At 44.7% G+C, this 19119-nt stretch overlaps 1 protein-coding gene across 1 annotated transcript; it reads right to left on the bottom strand.

Moving 5' to 3' along the window:
* Positions 1-2243: 2243 nt before the first annotated feature.
* LOC118088814 (dispanin subfamily A member 2b) lies at positions 2244-5828 on the bottom strand. Its single transcript, XM_035122914.2, has 2 exons — positions 5449-5828; positions 2244-2950 (listed from the first exon to the last, which is right to left on the bottom strand). The coding sequence occupies exons 1-2, from the start codon at positions 5710-5712 to the stop codon at positions 2792-2794; spliced, it is 423 nt and encodes a 140-aa protein (XP_034978805.1). The 5' UTR covers positions 5713-5828; the 3' UTR covers positions 2244-2791.
* Between the last annotated feature and the right edge of the window lie 13291 nt (positions 5829-19119).

Raw genomic sequence — 19119 nt, 5'->3', positions numbered from 1 at the left:
TCTGGCGAGGCAGTCTGCAGGCAGGTAAGGTCTCAGCCTACGTACCAGATGGAGCTGATAGACAATTGTCCTGGACACAGAATTGACCTGCGCCTCCATGGACAGCTGTGAGTCCAAAATGACTCCCAGGCTGTGCACCTGGTCCTTCAGGGGCACAGTTACCCCGTTCACGACCAGGGAGTCCTCCACACCTGCCCGCCTCCTGTCTCCCAAAAACAGTACTTCTGTCTTGTCGAGATTCAACCTCAATCTGTTAGCCGCCATCCATCCCCCAACCGCCTCCAGACACACAGGACCTTCACTGCCTTTGATTTGAAAGAGAGGTAGAGCTGGGTATCATCCGCATACTGATGAACACCCAGCCCAAACCCCCTGATGATCTCTCCCAGCGGCTGCATGTAGATGTTGAAAAGCATGGGGGAGGACAGAACCCCGAGGCACCCCACAAGTGAGAGCCCAGGGGTCTGAACACTCATCCCCCCCCACCACTTTCTGAACACGGTCCAGGAGGAAGGAGTGGAACCACTGTATAACAGTGCCCCCAGCTCCCAACCCCTCTAGACGTCCAGAAGGATGTTATGGTCGATGGTGTGAAAAGCCGCTGAGAGATCCAGCAGGACTAGGATACAGCTCTCACCTTTGTCCCTAGCCCGCCGGAGATCGGCCAGTGCGACCAAGGCAGTTTCAGTCCCATGATGAGGCCTGAATCCCGACTGGAAGGGATCCAAATGGTCCGCTTCTTCCAGGCGTGCCTGGAGTTGTTCAGCAACCACTCGCTCAATCACCTTGCCCAAGAATGGAAGATTTGAGACTGGGAGATAGTTGGCCATATTGGCCGCATCTAAAAATGTTTTTTAAAGAAGCGGTTTAATAACCGCCTCTTTCAATGGGTCTGGGAAGGCTCTCACAGAGAGAAGCATTCATCACCCCACAAAGCCCATAGTCCAGCCCTTCCCAGCTAGCTTTTATAAGCCAGGATGGGCAAGGATCAAAGAGACAGGTGGTTGGTTTCACTCATCCAAGCAGCCTGTCCACATCCTCGGAGATAAGAGATTGGAATTGATCCCACGCAACTTGACTAGATAGGACTCTAGCACTCCCCTGCTCCCACGGCGGAGTCTACCTTTTCCCGAATCTGAGCGATTTTATCTGCAGAAGCAAGGTCCCACACCCCGTCCCACACTGCAAAGGCCATCCATCAGTACACAAAATAAAAAAATTCTTTCCAGTAGCACCTTAGAGACCAACTAAGTTTGTCATTGGTATGAGCTTTTGTGTGCATGCACACTTCTTCATGCACACGAAAGCTCATACCAATGACAAACTTAGTTGGTCTCCAAGGTGCTACTCAAAGGAATTTTTTTTATTTTGTTTCGCCTGAGGTGATGTGTATTTTCTTTTCTCTTATCTGCAATGACTTATTCACAGACCCAACTGACTACTTCATGCTGCAGTCATCAGGTAATGAGCAGCATGTAGGAACCATGTAGGGTGTCGCAGTATGTCCTCCCAACCCCTATTTAGGTGCCAAAATCTCTTGCACTGTCAGATCAAGTCCCTTGCCTGATGCAGGGAATGCAGAGCTAGATCTCCTCCCCCTCCCAACAGTCTGTCCAGCCTCTATCTGGAAGACTTCCAGTGAGAGACCCTCCCCAGTAATTGGTTTCATATACTGGTAGTATCATGAAACCTACAACACATCACTGAATCTCCTTTACGTCTTTACTCAGTCCAGTCTCCCACTCTCTTACAAGGACTCTAGATGCTGTGCTTTTTCCAAGTGAAGAATACTTCCATTTTTTAAATTGTGCAAGCCACAAATGGGCATCTATTGCCACATGGATGAGAAGAGGGCTAGTCCTGCCTCTCAGTGATAGCTAAAGTTTGTTTTTAATGGTAATTAGAAGCAGGTAGCCAAGCACCGGTAAGATGAATACAGCCTTTGTGTTTGGGGGTGAAAATGGCACAGATAACTGCAGCAAGAATTGTACCTCTGCTTGCACTGATGTCACAGGCACCATTTAATTGTTTTGCCATAACATAACACCAGCACAGCCATAGTCACCATGGCAAAAGAACATTAGTTGGATGGCTTTGGAGTGTAAACACATCCTAGGAAACTATTGTCCTTACAACTGGAACTCATTTCGTAACCCCTCTGGGGTGTGCATAGCTTCTTTTGTTAATACGGTAAATATGTACAAGAAGAAAAACTTCACAAAGCTTGTTTTTAAAAATATTTTTAAACAAATGTATTACAGTGATAACGTTGCAAAAACCAAACTCTGCAAGCATCTCTTATTACAAAGAAGTGGGGGGAGGGGGAGAGAGAGAATGTAAGAACTGGATAATTTGTCTTCCTTGCATCAGGAGCAGGAGATGAATCTTCATGTCACTTGGTCCCCATGTGCACCAGCAAGAGAGAAAACTGGATGCTTATACTCCATAGGAAAATAACTTGAGAGCAGAAGAGGCACTAGAGCCATGTGGATTTTTTTTTTTGGGGGGGGGGGAGATCCCTCTAATGCACAATTCACAGCATGACAACTCTTGAAATGGATGCTTATCCAGCTCCATCTTGGCAAGCTCTAGAGAGACATCAACTGGAAGTACCATACTCTCAATATTAGGGCTGCTCTTTGACAAACTACAGACCCGTGTCATTGGAAAGCAAATCATCACCATTACCCACAAACAAAGTGACTTGAGTGGAAACCTTGGCAGCAAGGGAAAAGGCAGTGAGTGGTTTTACAAGGGAAATCCATCTGTGACATGGTTCTCCATAGGCTTCCTAATATCTATTAGGAGTGAAAACCCCTGTTGCTAGCAGGATGATGACAATGACAATGGGCACAATGCACATGATCACGGCTGTGATGTTGAGGCACTTGGCAGTAGAACCATAGCTGCGAGCTCCACTGTGGTCACCAACCACTTTGCGATCTCTTGCCTGTTCAGAGAGAAGAAACAAACAAAAGTCAGCTATTGAAAACAAACTAGAAGATAAGCTGCTTGTGCATCAGTAGCAGAGCTGCTCCCACACTTCTGGGTTCGCGCTAGACCACCAAAAATTCATCTACACCAAAAGACAGACAGACAGACAAAAAAAACAAAAAAACAAGGGAGAATGTAGTGTGCAAGAATCCTATGCTCATATCCCTGTGCAGACTCTGCAGGAAATTTGTATGACTCTGCAGATGCATATATTTTCCCTACACATTAAACAACTGGTTTCAAAAAATATAAAAATGTCAACACCTCTACATACCAGTTCGTGCATTTCATCAGCAGTTTTGTATGGATTTTAATCAAGCTGCATATTTGTTGGCTTCTTAAAAATCCTTTAATGCTAGAAAAAGTGGCAATATTGTTGGAGAGGTGCTGTAAGTTCATACGTTAAAGAAAGTGCAAAGATGGATCTGATCTTTTCTCCAAGCTTCTATTTTGATACTGATCTGTTTTAAGAAGAGCTCTACAGGGCAATCCAAAGCAGGTTTACTCTTTGTAAGTGTGTATTGGGCTGCAACCTTAAGGCACAGCCTGCACAACTTCAGAACTGACCTTCCTCTGCCAAAATAATAATAATAACTGGGGTGCCTCTTTTTGGGTTATTTATAGCAGTCTAAGATAATGAGGGGGAACCAAAGGGTGCTATTATAGCACCCTTTGGTTCCCCCTCATTATCTTAGACACACATGCACTCCTTGTTTAAAGTTAATAGATAATAGAACTTACTCCCACAGGAGGCAGTGATGGCCACCAGCTTGGATAGCTTTAAGAGATGGGACAAAACCATAGAGAAGGCTATGATCTGCCTCCATTGTCAAGGGGATTATGCCTCAGAATACCTTTTGCCATAGCTGCCAAGTTTTCCCTTTTCTCGCGAGGAAGCCTATTCAGCATAAGGGAAAATCCCTTTAAAAAGGGATAACTTGGCAGCTATGCCTTTTGCTGGGAATTGCAGGTGGGCAGAATGATGTTGTATTCATGTCCAGTTTATGGGTTTCGCAAAAGCCATTGTGAGAACAGGATGCTGGACTACATGGGGCATTGGCCTGATCCAGCAGTTTAAGTTAAGTTATTTTAAGTTCTTAAAATTGGTCTGCTGTTGCCCTTGCAGATCAATATTTTTGCATATTAAAGTTAAGATGAGAGGGGGGAAATCCCAGATGTTGCAATCACACCACGGAGTCTAAAAGAAAAATCAGTGTTGTAGATGATAAATGGACTTGTTTTTTGGTCATTGACTCTTCTGTGTTAAGCTACATGCACATCAACGAAGAAGTTTTCTACTATTGAAGTGTAGAAAACACCTATCTCAGGGGGTTAGATAGTCTTAGATACTTGTTTTTCAGTGCTAAGCTTTGGAGAAAGAGGCTGTCCAAACAATCAGAGCAAGTGACCAGCAAATTTAAAAATTGAATTCCAAGTTTCCTAGAGACCAGCTAGCTTTTGCCCTGCCCTAACAACTTTCCTCCACATTTCATAGAATCACAGAATTTACCTGAGGGTCATCTAGTCCAATAACTTAACTTTTGCCCAACAATGGGCTTGAATTTGTCACCCTGAGATTAAGAGTCTCATGCTCTACTGAGAGAAGTCACACGGTGCTCTACTGACTGAGGCTTCCTACCACTAGTGGAAGGCAAGAGCACAGACACTGAGTGTTAAGGTTGCCCACTTTTTTATATCCATGATGAAGCCAGATGGATGGGTGTCCCCCTCCCCCCACTTGTTGCACATGCAGACACACACAAGATGATGCAGAGGAGGGGGGGGATGCTGTTTTTCCTCACTGTGCTCCCTTGTTTTAAAACCTTTCCTCCCAGGCAATTTCAATGCTGGAAGTGAGCCAACTGGGGGAAAGGTTTCCCTCCCCTCCCATGCCCCTTTCCTTGCAGGAAATAAGACACGGCCCCCAGCTTTATACTGTACATCGACACATGGCTGACAAGTGGACGTGTCACAGCCTATTTTGATCTGCCAGACTTTGCAGCCAGGGCTGAGTTTTGGTTCAAAGGCATAAGTGTGCCCAGATTAAAGCTATACTTTACCCCATGGGTTAAATCTAAACCCAAAACTCGGCTCTGAAACTTGGGAAAGAAGAAACAATGCCGTCATTCCCCTGCCTCTTGCCAGTGAGAGGCCATGGTGATTAATGGCCTCCCCTCCTCCTAGCAAGCGAAGCGAAGCAACGACCCTACAGATACTGTACTGTACTTTTAAAAGTTCAATCGAAGTCAACGGGGATCATTTCCGAGTAAATACGGATAGGAGGGCTCCTAGAATGGCTGGAGTGACTTCTGAGTAACCCAAACTTTTTTTTAAAAAAAAAAGTCCTGATCACGTCCCGTCCCCCACCCACGAGGGGGCAAATGGAGCGTGGAGCCGGAAGGGGTGGGAGCGTCCCATGGACGGCGGAGCTCTCGTCCATCCTGCCCTTCTCACCTTAACCGAGAAGACCAGGGCCATGAACCCGAGGCAGCAGATGTTGCAGTACAGCATGGTGCAGATCGACCACAAGATGTGGTCGCGGGGAGGCGCCACGCAGACTTGGTGCTGGTTGTGCATATGGATCACGGTGGAGCCAGGCGACGCGCCCGCGGGGTCGAGGATGGCCATGTCGTGCTCGTCCTTCAGCTCCTCGTAGCGCGGCAGCCCGCCGCTGACCTGGCCGGGCAAAGGGAAGTGGGCGCCGCTTGCGCTTGCCATCTTCGCGCCTGCAACCGGGTCTCTCAAGAAGAACTGCTTCGTGGGGCAACGATCCGGCGAGTGAAAGGCAGGCGGGAGAGGAGGCGGAGCTGCCCGGCTTCTGTCCCGGGGAGGCGTGGATGCGCTCCCTGTTTCCTAGCATGGAATGGTGGGCAAACTGAAGGAATCGAAACTGAAGGCAGGCACCTCCAAATTTGGGAAACTTGCTCAGGCGGATGTGTGAACTGCTTGCCCTCTATGTGCCCCAGCATGCCCCGCTGTTTAGTTGAGGAGTGGTCCTCCCATCCCCGCCCCCGCGTTATGCGCGAGCTCTCCTTTTTGCAAGTGTTTACTTTAAAATATGTCAGCATTGCATAAAAAAGTTATTAATACAGTATGGCTGTTGTAGCTTAATGACCATATACACATACAAACATAATGCACTGGTGTTCTGATACATCTCTAATTTATCGAAGTTGCAACCCAGCTATTTTTTTAAAATTGCAAATTATACAATTGTTCACTCATATATGTTATTTATTTTAAAAATGTATAGCCACCCTCCAGCAGAGCTTCTAGGACAGTTTAAGAAAACAATACCAGATAGATAGATAGATAGATACTTTATTGTCATTGTACTTTAAATAGTAGAACGAAATTGAATGCCCTTCCTTAAAAACAAAACAAAAACACAATTACAGTCAGGGCCGTCTTGAGCAGATCGCGCGCCCTGGTGCTGAGGGGCGGAGATCGCTCCGCCACCCACCCCGCCCTTGCAGGGCGCAATTGGTTTCCACGCGGCTTTGCGGCCCCGCGCCATGGTGCACTGCGCCACCGGGGGTCTACGACGAGCTGGGCCTGATTACAGTCATACACATACATACACACACCCCTATTCTGTTACACTGTCTTTGTTTAAAGTTGTGGCTTCCACACAATAGAGCCAAAGTGCGGCGGTGTGGGGGCGTTTTGCCGCCTGCCTTCCCCAAGCCAAGGGGAAGGCAGGCGGCAAAAAGCCCTAGCAATTTCTTGCTACACGGCAGACTTTGCAGTTGGAGGTTCATTTTTCTATGGCCACGCTTCGCAAGATGAAGCAGTAGCCATAGAAAACCTCCTCGTCTTACGAGGCAACCTCCGATCGCAAAATCCATTCGTCTAGCGAGAAATCCGTCTTACAGGGCATTCGTTAAGCGAGGCACCACTGTAATTCAGAGGAAACCAAAACTGAAACTTTTACCTACTTTGTGACTTTTTAATGCAAGGGAGTGGGAGGGTGTCCTCTGGCTTCTGAAGGTCTAGTTATCCATGTAATTATTGTTGTAGACTTAGGATAAACATAGAAATGAATAAATTCTAGGATTCTGATTATTTGGGGTGGGAAGGGAGAAATGTAAGCTGCAAAGGAATTCTTGGGTAGCCCGGTCAAGCTAGGGCTATTAAGGGAACAACAGGGAGCCATTGAGGGCCCACTGAGGGCTGTTAATAAGGCAAAGGCCCTAGGTATGACCAGAGACTGGGAATTTGGAAGGTTGTCAGGGTAACTGTTCAGTGGGAGGGCAAGGGGTTTCTGGGAAGAAGATGAAGGAAGTAAGGCTGAGAGCCATCTTGGAGGAAGAGATGAAAGTTTCCCTGCACTGCTGTGAGCCATGCTGTAAGATCTGGACAGCCTCCACGCAGACTGAAGGTGCAAATAGGCAAATAAACCCTATTTCTGAAAGGCACAACAGTCCTTGCCGTGTCTTCTATTCTCCAAAGGGACACAGACCCAGTGTGTGTGCCCCGTGACCCCATGCTCTGGCCACTGTTTGGAGGACAGAGGAACAGGCACCGGGCTTTTGTAACAAAAATCTTCTTGATTAATTGTTACCTCTTCTCCTTCCATCAGCCCGTTCCCTCCTCTCATTTTTTTTATTCCTCCTTTGATTATCCCTACCTCTTCCATTTACAAAGTGACAGCCAGGTAATACATGTGTTATATGAAAAAACTGTTCCCTTTCCCTTATGGGGTATTCTAGAGCCTGTATAGGATCCTTCAGTGGGTTCCCTATCGGTAGAAGAAAAATAACAGAGGCTAACCAGAGTATATAGAGAAGCAAAGCAGCTACCGTAGTAAGCCGGATCTTTAATCAAAGAAATAAACTGTTGAAACAGGGTCTCCACTCAACACACGCAGGAAGGAGGAGAACCCTAAACAATGGTGCACAAGCCTTAAAAGACTTTTGAAATTGCCCGCCCTGTAGCCCAAGACCACCATCCAAAAACATCATACATATATCACAGAAGGAGACAGTCTACAGCAGAAATTTGAGAGTGTTGCTTCTCTCTTGTCTGCCAGGATACCTGATAATGCCTTAAGGTAAAGGGTAAAGGGACCCCTGACCATTAGGTCCAGTTGCGGACGACTCTGGGGTTGCGGCGCTCATCTCACTTTACAGCTTCCAGGTAATGTGGCCAGCATGACAAAGCCGCTTCTGGCGAACCAGAGCAGCACACGGAAACGCCATTTACCTTCCCGCTGTAGTGGTACCTATTTAGTATCTACTTGCACTTTCATAGTTCTAGTTACAGGTAGGTAGCCGTGTTGGTCTGAGTCGAAGCAAAATTAAAAAATTCCTTCAGTAGCACCTTAAAGACCAACTAAGTTTATATTTTGGTATGAGCTTTTTTTTTTTTAAAACATAATTTTTATTGATTTTTACAAATTACAAAAGATGGTACATACATAAACACCTTTTCCACCTTCTTCCCACCCCCCTCCATGGGTCCTCCCCTGCCACAGAAGTATCCCACGCAGGTGATCAGTCAGAAGTGGTCCATTTTATGATTGGGTTTCTGTCCTCCTCCCCCTCCCCTGCCCCCCAAGCCCCCCCCTGCCACCAGGGAGCTCCAGTGAACCAGGGCAGTACGCAGGAGTTCATCCATCCAACCATCTATTGTCATACCAAAAAAAAAGAAAATACAAAAAGAGAAAAAGAGAAAAAAGAGAAGAAGAAAAAAAAAAGACAAAAAGGAAAAAAGACAAAAAAAAAATTCATCATAATTGTTAAATTCATAATTGTTAAACCATATTTTGTGGGCTTCCCCACCCTCCCACCCTTCCCCGGTTTTCCTCCCTTATTTATCATCTTCAACAGTTTCATAGTTCATATTTTATAACATACACCTTTATATCTTGTACCACTTTTAAACTAACTATTATCATTTTCGCCTATTGTCCAATCACTGAGAAATCAAACTCCCATTTTTTCTTCCCGTGCCTAATTTTTACCCCTCTATAGGCCTCCATATTTTCACCTTTTTCCAGAATCAATTCACTTTTTAAACCTATAACTATTCCCAAACTAACCTTACACCCCCCAAGTACCGGCTCCACCCCACCAATCCAGCAAGTTCCATAGTCAGCAGTCCAGTTATAGTCCTATTAACCCATCCTTACAATCACCACTTCACTTTCCCTTCACCCCACCCCCTGTTTGCAGTCTTTTGCCATCCAGGCCTCCATATCAGACCCCTGAGCTTCTTCTCTTCTCTGCTTAATTTTTCCTTCTTCCCTGTGGTCATTCTGGAGTTCCAGTAAGTCCAGTCGTGCCCCCCTCGAAGGGGAGGCACTCCATCCAACTTTTTGTAGAGTAAAATCATCATTTTTTTCGTGATGGGCTTCATTTTGTGTTAAATCATCACAGTCCTCATCATTGTCATTCTCACATTCATCTTCTTCAGTTTCAAAAGCTTCATTTTCTAGGAAATCATATTCTGTCATCACAATCTGGAATTGTTGCTGTAACACTTGCCGTTGTGTCTCCTCTTGACATAGTTCTATTCTTGCTTCCCACATTAAGGTCAAAACAGTCCGCTGAAACTCAGGCGGGTACCTTTTTGTTGACATAGTTCAGTCCTGTCAAGGTCAAAACTTGTCACATGGGGTGGAATATGATCGCAGTCTATTTTCTCGACTCCATTTTAACAAGCTGGCTGCATTCTTAAAAATAAAGTTCGAACTCACATTTCAAAAGCATATAAACCAAAAAAGAATTTCCAAAAAGTCCAAAGATAAAGATAGAAATAAAATTTAACTATAAATCCTGGTCAGCTCACTGGGTTTTCTGGGCTGCCGGCTCCCGAGAAAAAGAAAGGTCTTTCTTAGTCTTAACTTCATTCTGCAGGGCAATCACAACCACAGTCTCTCTCCCCTTTTACCCTGCATTTAGGGGAGATTCTCTTTGATGCCTTTGAGGAATCCTTTTAAGTTAAAATCTTCTGTTTACGGCTTCGGGTTTCTGTTTACTGTCTCTTATGTTACCGTGGGGGGGGGGGTGGCTTCCTCTTTTCCCCTCTCTCCCAGGTCCAAATTGTTGCCTTAATTTACATTCCAAAGAATCCAAATTACTCACAGTCTATTCATTTGCTGAATGTTCTTTGAAGAATTGGCCACCTCCACTTCCCAGACTCGCAGCTTCGCACTCTCAGAGCAGCAATGTCAGCCTGTCCGCCGCGGTTCACCTCCTCGCTCTCGGGGGCTTAAACAAAGCCGATCCGGGGAGGAGAGAGCCCGCTTTTGGCGCCGCCAGGCAAAATCTGTCCCCAAAAAGCTCGATTTGGGGCTTTTAAGGAGGTTTCGTTTCGCTGGAACGATTCCCTCCACCTCTGAAGCGCCGAGGTCCGCTCCGCTGTGCGGACCCCCATCTGAGCAAGATGGCGTGGTCAACCGGAAGCCCCTATATTTTGGTATGAGCTTTCGTGTGCATGCACACTTCTTCAGATACCTGAAGAAGTGTGCATGCACACGAAAGCTCATACCAAAATATAAACTTAGTTGGTCTTTAAGGTGCTACTGAAGGAATTTTTTTTATTTTACTTGCACTTTGACATGCTTTCAATAATGCCTTACTTGATTGCATTTTCTGGGTAGCCTGGCCATTCTTTTGAGATGGTAAATACTTAGTTCCTGACTCTCTTACGCATATTGATAGTGTGCTCAGTTTAACAGATACTTGCCAGAGTGCATTTGAAAAGGGAGGTGTAAGCCCCTACAGTCCAAAGACAATTAGAAATATTTGCAGAGAAATATTTAAGTCAATTTGGGAGTAAGAATGGCTTCAGAATTGTTCTCCTGTACTATTTCAGACACGTGGTTTTTATACTTATGTATGTTTTTGCCTTGTACATTTATGAACATTAATTTTATATTTGAGACCTTAGAATTCATATTACCAACAGCTTTGTTTCTTCTGGAGGGCCAAAGATCCCCATTCCTTATTTAGAGCAAAGGTCCATAATGTGTACCTGGGGGTATATTTAGAAATTTCAGAAACTGTCATGGGCATTACAAAATACCTGTTTCACTTAAGAAAAAATTGGCAATGCTCAAAAATCCTATCCTAGAAAAACAGGCAAAACTCCCACACAAGTAAAACACTGATAAAAGAAGTAGCAGCCAATACTCCCCCCAAAATATGGTAGCAGTACTATATCATCGAATGTAACCGCAGCATTTACTGTGCACTTAATGCCGGGTTTTGAAATCCCTGTTTCACAAACTTATCCAAAATGTACATGTATCCTTTACTTTGTTTAAAAATGCTGCTCATCTTGCATTATTGGCCGAGGGAGCCTGCATACAGCTTCCAGGTCATGTGGCCAGCATGACAAAGCCAATTCTGGCGAACCAGAACAGCGCACGGAAACGCCGCTTACCTTCCCGCTGTAGCAGTTCCTATTTATCTACTTGCACTTTGATGTGCCTTCGAACTGCTAGGTTGGCAGGAGCTGGGACCGAGCAACGGGAGCGCAACCCGTCGCAGGGATTCAAACTACTGACCTTCTGATCGGCAAGCCCTAGCAAACATTTACTTCCGGGTTTTTGGCATTCAGGAGCCAAACTATTCCAAAACGGAGGCATTCGGGATCTGAGGTTTGACAGTAACTGACACAAATGGCACAAAACCAGCATACCACTTTGGCACTAGTTTGAAGTCAAATAGGACGAGGTTGAGTTTTTTGGCCCTTGTGACCCCGGTTTGAGTGTCGGTTGCTCATTTTAGGGGGTGACAGAAAATGTGTGGTTTGCAGCACAAAACTAGCACAACACGTTGGCCCCTGTTTGGAGTCAATCAGACAAGATTGTATGTTTTTTTGGCAGTAACGTGTGTCCCTGATTTGCTTTGACAATTACTCAGTTTGGGGGCAGCACAAAATGCAGGATTTGCAGCACAAAACAGCAGAAAAGTAGCAGAAAACTTTGGCCTCAGTTTGGGGGAGTCTGGAATTTCAGGGTCACGTGTTAATGAAGCTCTGACTCTCCCTTTGGCAAAAGAATCATTCTCTCCCTGGGTGAATCATGGGCCCTTGTTCCAGGAGGTCTTTGTGTGTTCCCTGCAGGCATCCTGTGGGTGTTTTCCTTCCTTTATTTGTGTGTATTAGATGAAATTTAAGGATTAGGCTGTCTCATTCCAAGAAAATTAGATACTGAGTTGGGGATGGGACGGGACTAAGACACAATTTTTTTTTTCTTCCAAAAAATAGTCACTGGGATTTTTTTTTTCTGCTTAAATGGGTATACGTATAGCTCAAGATCTGAGGGCCTTGCAATATTCTGTAGGGTTTACAATATGCAGAGATTTTGCACAGCTATCTCTGATTTAAAAAAAAAAAAGATTTCTCTAGAATCTGCTTCTATTGTGAAACAACTGCTCGTAATCACCCTTTGAACCCAGTAAACCATGCTGGAAGGACAGATCGTGAAGCTGAGGCTCCAATACTTTGGCCACCTCATGAGAAGAGAAGAATCCTTGGAAAAGACCCTGATGTTGGGAAAGATTGAGGGCACTAGGAGAAGGGGACGTCAGAGGACGAGATGGTTGGACAGTGTTCTCGAAGCTACGAACATGAGTTTGACCAAACTGCGGGAGGCAGTGGAAGACAGGAGTGCCTGGCGTGCTCTGGTTCATGGGGTCATGAAGAGTCGGACACGACTAAACGACTAAACAACAACAAACCATGCTAGTTGTGACTCATCCTCCAGTAACCACAATCAGTAAGTGTAGTTATGTTTTGAGTCTCTATTGAGGTCATTTTCATATTTTGTGTCACTAAAATCACTGAAAGGCAGGGACAGATTCCTCCTCCCCGTTTGCCATACTGTGCTTTCTTGAATGTTCCACTGTCTAACTTTGTTTCGCCTGTTTGTTTTCCAGAAGCTGTGTATTTATTTCCTCCAGCACTTGAGTACAACTTTTTTAAAAGGATAATGATTTTTTAAAAATGGTTTTTTATGTAATAGGGCGACAATCTTTTCTTATACATGAATAGAACAACTGACTCCTGTAGTTTCTCTTTAAGCTGCAGTTTGATCTATAGAAATGAACAGGTGATGCAAGTTTAGCTCCATATTGTTATAGCTCACATGCTAATTCCTGCAGATAAACCTTACTACCATTGCCTTTTAGCAGCCTTGTGCCCCAGTGTTGCTCAGGAATTATAAGAAACCCAAAAAAATCAGTGCAGCTTCGAAATCAATGGTTCAAATTGGTGCCGTTCCTTTCCACTTCTGAAACAAAGGGTTTAACAGGAAGCAGTGATAGCCACCTACTTGAATGGTTTGAAAAGAGGATTAAACAAATTCATAGAGGACCAGCTGGCCCGGCCACGTGTTGCTGTGACCCCACCCTGTCCCAATCCTTGGCGTATCCCGCCCCTCCTCCCTCCAACCCCCTGGCTCATCCCTGTGTTTCGGTAGGATACCCTTCCCTCTGTTTTCCCCGGGGAGTGTTGGCCCCTCCCCCTGTATCTCCATACATTGGCCCCTGCACACGCATCGCGAACATTTATATATATATTTAGATTAAATTTTTTTGAAATAAGAACATGAGAAGCAGAAGTTATTATTGTTTAATTTTATTTTGGGGGTTGTCATTTATTTTGGTGGGTATTGTATGATTTGGGCGTTGTTGCGTGTTTTGGGGTGTTTGTGTGTGTGTGTTTTGTTATTTGGATTCTCTAATTTTGGAGTAGGTGACCCAGAGAACTACTTTAATAATCCCGACCGGGGGGGGGGGGGGGTGTCAAATAAAGAAGACCCACAGCCCCGTAGCAACAGAAGGCGTTTACTCAGACATGAGTAAACGACTAAACAACTACAAACATGGATAGGATTGGATGATAAATGTGCCTTTTGGCAACCAACCTCTCCAATTGATCTAATGGTTTGTGTTTATACAGGTCTCAACCACAAAAGTAAGAAATTGTTTATTTAAGCAGATCTTCATTTTCAACTCCCTTATGTTTGCAAAGATACATCCGTCTGGGAGGGCACACACTGCAAGTGAAAGGGCACACCTTCCACTCAGTTGTTCCAGGAATCCTCACCCACCCTCCTCCACTTCTACTCAGCAGCTCAAGAGGCCCAGGACCGCAATACACATTGCCCAGGCTTGTGTCTTGGGAGGGTCACTTTGGTGCTGCTACCTCAGTGATTTGACTTCACCCCTGGAGGTGCACTCCATTGTCTCTTGAGATAGATGGATGCCAATAACTATGTTTGCTGAATGAGTAACTGGATGTGTTTCCAGGTGCTGTGCTTGTGGGCCCCCTCCCAATACAACAGTTGGACTGTCAGGCAGCATACAGCCCTTAAAATGGTGGGTGGGGAAGCTGCTCTTTGACCAAGGGAGGCAGATTTAGCCCCGCCCTTTGCCTGTTTTCTATTCCCTGCCAAATTGCTGATCAGGGAGGTTTTATTTTATTTTTAATTTAAAGGGATACGAGCTGCTTGAGTGTTCTCTCTTGTATAGGGACACAAACCTGTGGAATCTGTTTCCAATGGAGACAACCATCCACACACATTTTGCATAGATCGTTTCCCCCTCCCACAGCTCAGGTTGTATTTCACTGCTTTCACAAAGGAGAGCTCCTTTTCTCTTTTGTGCATTTCATTGGATGCAGCAGATGGAACACAATTGGCTACAATGCATTAATGAAGCTGAAACTCATTCATGATATTATGGCTCCACCTAGTGTTGCTAAGCTTGCATTATGCATATAAAGCTCCACAACTGACATTACTGTACTGTATTTGGTTTTATCCACACCTTGAGCTCCTTCATTTTTTTCTCAACCACCATGTTTCTAGTGACTGGGTGATATTGAAGGAGAAAACTGCAAATAAAGGAGAAAACTCAATTTTCTTGTTTCATTTGAATCTATTTTGCAGCTTAGCAATTGTGCTGTACTTTAATTAGTTATTCAGCAGGAGAATGCTCATATAGAAGGCGGCAGTATACAACAAGAATGGAATGCAAGGAATCAGTAAGGTAGAATGACCTCATTCAATCATAAGTCTATTTAGAAGAATGGAATCAACCATGGAGAACCACTATACTTAATCATTAGTTAATGATTAAGGATATTAGAGAACAGCTAATGAATAGGACGCTTGATCAAAAATTAATAAAGAAGGATGTTGTTGAATTGCTATTTTTAATCATAAGGAATTAATGAGAAAGTTGGGGAGGGCTGTGCAGAGGAGTTACGATATTCCTAATTGGCTTAGATTTAAGGCGCTGGGTTGTGATTGCTTTAGAATGTTTTGTTGCAACCATAGGATTGGCTAATGGTAATCACATCTGTGGCACAGAACTGCATAAGAATGCTGTTCCATCATGCCACGTTGCAGTCTGTCTCTGACTCTTCAAAGAGACTGTCGCTGCGTACGCTTGTACCAATAAAGGTCTAGTTTTCACGTAAAGCCCTTGTCTGTTTGGTGTTTCTTTGGGGACCCCTGGCCAATAGATCCCTTAAAAATTTCTCCATCAATAAATCAGCCTATCTGAAGATAAAGCCCACTTTTCTACGAACCGATTGTGATGTGAAAAGGTTTTCAAAACGGGTTGCATAGCACTTTTGCAGGTTGATATTCAGCCACTTATGCCAACTTTTTGGATCATCCCATTCCCCCCTATCTCTTAACTCTTCCTTTGTGCCACTGCCCACACTCCACTGCCACACTCTGCTGTGCCTGCCACCTCCGCACCACCTGGTGCCATCTCCACACGGCCCACCTCCACCCACCACCACGAGATCTTGCCAGAAATCAGTGCTGATGCAAGTGTCGCTTCTCCACCCGGGGGGGGGGGGGAGAGGCAGGGTGCTTGTGGGGGCAACTCCCTTCTTATGGCCATTCTGTGTTTTCTGTTGAAGCTTTGGCTATTAAATTCTAGTTCCACACACGTGTCGATAACTGATTTATTTACAAGATTCTAGGCTGCTCTCAGCCATAGCTGCCAAATTATCCCTTTTTAAAGGGATTTTCCCTTATGCTGAATAGGCTTCCTCGCAAGAAAAGGGAAAACTTGGCAGCTATGCTCTCAGCACATGGCATCCTCAGGTAGTTGCTATAACCCCAACCAAGCCTTCAGTCCCCCACCGGACTTCCTTTTTTTTTTTTGCAGGGGTGGCTTGGAGTGGTGCAGAGCACCCTGAAATAGCATTGCTCCGGAGCCACCATTTACATTTCCCACAATGCCCTGGAGTAATGCAGGAGTAATATGAGAGTGGTGCTCTGGGGCATTGTGGGAAATGAAATTATGACTCCAGGCTAGTTTCCTGGGAGAGCTGCCCACTACCAAAGTAAGGCTCATTTGTGGCCCCTGATGTAAGAAGTCCCACCAGAAGGCCTTATGCCCAAGTCCCAACTGACCTGGAGCTAACCGTGAGAAGGTTATCTACAACTCCTTAATAGAGCTCCTATCACAAGCCTGCAGTGGATCGTCTTGATTGAGGTAGTCTGGGTTAACCTTAATGGGACAGTAAATAGCTTCCCCTTTCCACTCCCTTCACTATTTGGCTCCCTAAGCTTGTACTACTAAATTCTGTTAATTATAAGTATCATATTTACTCGAATCTAATGCTTACCTTTTTTTTTTTACCAAATTACTTTGCGGAAATTAAGGTGCACATTAGATTCGATGGGACATTTACATTCACCAGCAAATACTTTTTTTGGCTTCAAAGTTCTGAAAATTGAGGTGCTCGTTAGATTCGGTGGCACATTGTTGTTGTTTAGTCGTTTAGTCGTGTCCGACTCTTCGTGACCCCATGGACCATAGCACGCCAGGCACTACTGTCTTCCACTGCCTCCCGCAGTTTGGTCAGACTCATGTTGGTAGCTTTGAGAACACTGTCCAACCATCTCGTCCTCTGTCATCCCCTTCTCCTTGTGCCCTCAATCTTTCCCAACATCAGGGTCTTTTCCAGGGAGTCCTCTCTTCTCAAGAGGTAGCCTCAGTATTGGAGCCTCAGCTTCAGGATCTGTCCTTCCAGTGAGCACTCAGGGCTGATTTTCTTCAGAATGGATAGGTTTGATCTTCTTGCAGTCCATCGGACTCTCAAGAGTCTCCTTCAGCACCATAATTCAATTCGGTGGCACATTAGACTTCAGTAAATATGGTAATTTTAGCAGTAGTTAAGAGGAAAAAAGCTATGGCTATTCAATACAGAACTCAAAATATGACTGTGTTTGAGAGAATATCAGAGAGGTGAGGGCAGATTTGTTACTATTTTAGTTTTGTGCAATGTTGTAGTTGTACCAACCTTTACATCTGACAAAACCACAAAAGGTTAATGGGTGAAGACTTTCATGAAATGGGCTGAATGTTCAAAGCACGTGCAAAATACTCCTAATGTCCAGCAGATGGCACTATTGCTCTGTAACTGAGTAGCAGGAGCAGTCCCCCAGTCCCCTGCAAAAAAACACACACAAAAACTCATAGAGGAGATCTCAGGTAGCTTTACCCCAACTAAAACTGAGAGAAGAGTCAAAAGGTGACTCCAGACTGTCAGTATTTTGTGGTAGAGATTCATGTTCCTACTATAACTGCACAGTCAAAGAGGATTAATGTTGCACATTGAATAAACTTCTAGAAAATGCTGGACTTTTTCAGCTTGGAAAATGTTAGGTAATGCACTGAAAAGTGAGGAATGGACAGACGATTAATATGAAAATGTGTAAACAGCCTGCAAGCAAATCGACATGAATGCACAATGAATGTTCCTTGCCTTATAACTGCCCTGTAAACATATTGGGCTTGTAAGTGCTCTCAGCTTTTCCATCTAATCAGGAAGCCTGCAACAAAAAAATCATACCCAAGATGAAGAGTCACCCACATTGCAAGGGAGGGTTAGGGTGCTATTCTGTTCATGAATAACTGTGGGGCACATATGGTCTTGGCTTTGAAATGGGTGTGGCCCCAGGAGTGCCAAGAATGCCACATTTCCATCTTCTAAACACACTGCAGCATTTTAACCCATATCACCTGTGCTTTTAAAACAAACAAACAAACAAACTTTCCTATAGCATTTTAAACCAGCTATCTGCGAATCCCTGTACAATAAAAATCTGACTTAGTAGAAATGTAACATAAAGGTAAAGGTAAAGGGACCCCTGACCATTAGGTCCAATCGTGACTGACTCTGGGGTTGCGGCACTCATCTCGCATTATTGGCTGAGGGAGCCTGCGTACAGCTTCCAGGTCATGTGGCCAGCATGACAAAGCCGCTTCTGGCAAACCAGAGCTCAGCAAAACATAGGCAAACAAACCATTTCTTTGTTTTGTTTGATTTTGCATTTGTGTGTATCTCACTCTAATTGCATTGCTTCTATTTTTGGAGCTGAATAAAGCAATGAGCTAAAGTCTCAGCAATTACCCCTAACCACAGATTATCTGTGAGAGCAATGGAGTTCCTTTGACAGAAGTGGGAAACACCCTGCTTCATCACAATAGCTGGCATAGCCAATCATTGTGAGATCAAAGACAAGACAAAAAAAGGGGGGGATCTCCTTCACATTGGAACCTTTCTCATTTGAATGGCAAGAAGAGGGCCTGAATTTAAAGGTGACAGCAAAAGTAAAATGAATCTGGCAAAGCTCCACTCTGCAAAGCCATCACCATCGCAATCTCCATCTCCTTTCATTCTAAGGCTGATCTTCTCTCCTCCTGCTCATCTTAGCTGGTGGGGAGGTGTCTTTTTTGTGGTTTGCCTCAGGTGCCAAAATGTCTTGGGCTGGATCCTGGTGGCAGTAGAACTTACTTGCCACAGCTGAGGCTTGCCTTGTGTCTCTTTCCTGTGGGGTTCCTTGGTGGCCTTTTCACTGCTTTCTACAGCAGAGACAGCACAAAGATGCTATAAGCAGTCTTCACCCACACTGATGTTAAAAGAGCCCCTTGGTTCAGGAGGAGGCCAACAATCTTAATATTTAATGTAATATTAAAAGTTATTCACTCGCAGCCCACTTAAAAAAAAAAACAACCCAAACAAGTCATAGTACTGAGATTCCCTTCCTCCCATTTAATTCAGAGAGGGTGTAAGTGCAAGTCAGGACAGAAGGCGTGTGGGGGGTGGGGGTGGTGGAGGGAACCCTACAACAGGATTTTA

This window comes from Zootoca vivipara, chromosome 1, assembly GCF_963506605.1.
Source record: "Zootoca vivipara chromosome 1, rZooViv1.1, whole genome shotgun sequence".
NCBI lineage: Eukaryota > Metazoa > Chordata > Lepidosauria > Squamata > Lacertidae > Zootoca > Zootoca vivipara.
The sequence above is the reverse complement of the archived record's forward strand: the minus strand, read 5'-3'. Positions and strand labels throughout refer to the sequence as shown.

Excerpts from the sequence above, each read along its gene's own strand:
- LOC118088814 (XM_035122914.2), bottom strand. The coding sequence starts at position 5,712 with ATGGCAAGCGCAAGCGGCGCCCACTTCCCTTTGCCCGGCCAGGTCAGC. Across the intron at positions 2,951-5,448 it reads CCCTGGTCTTCTCGGTTAAG|GCAAGAGATCGCAAAGTGGT; the intron begins GTGAGAAGGGCA and ends CTCTCTGAACAG.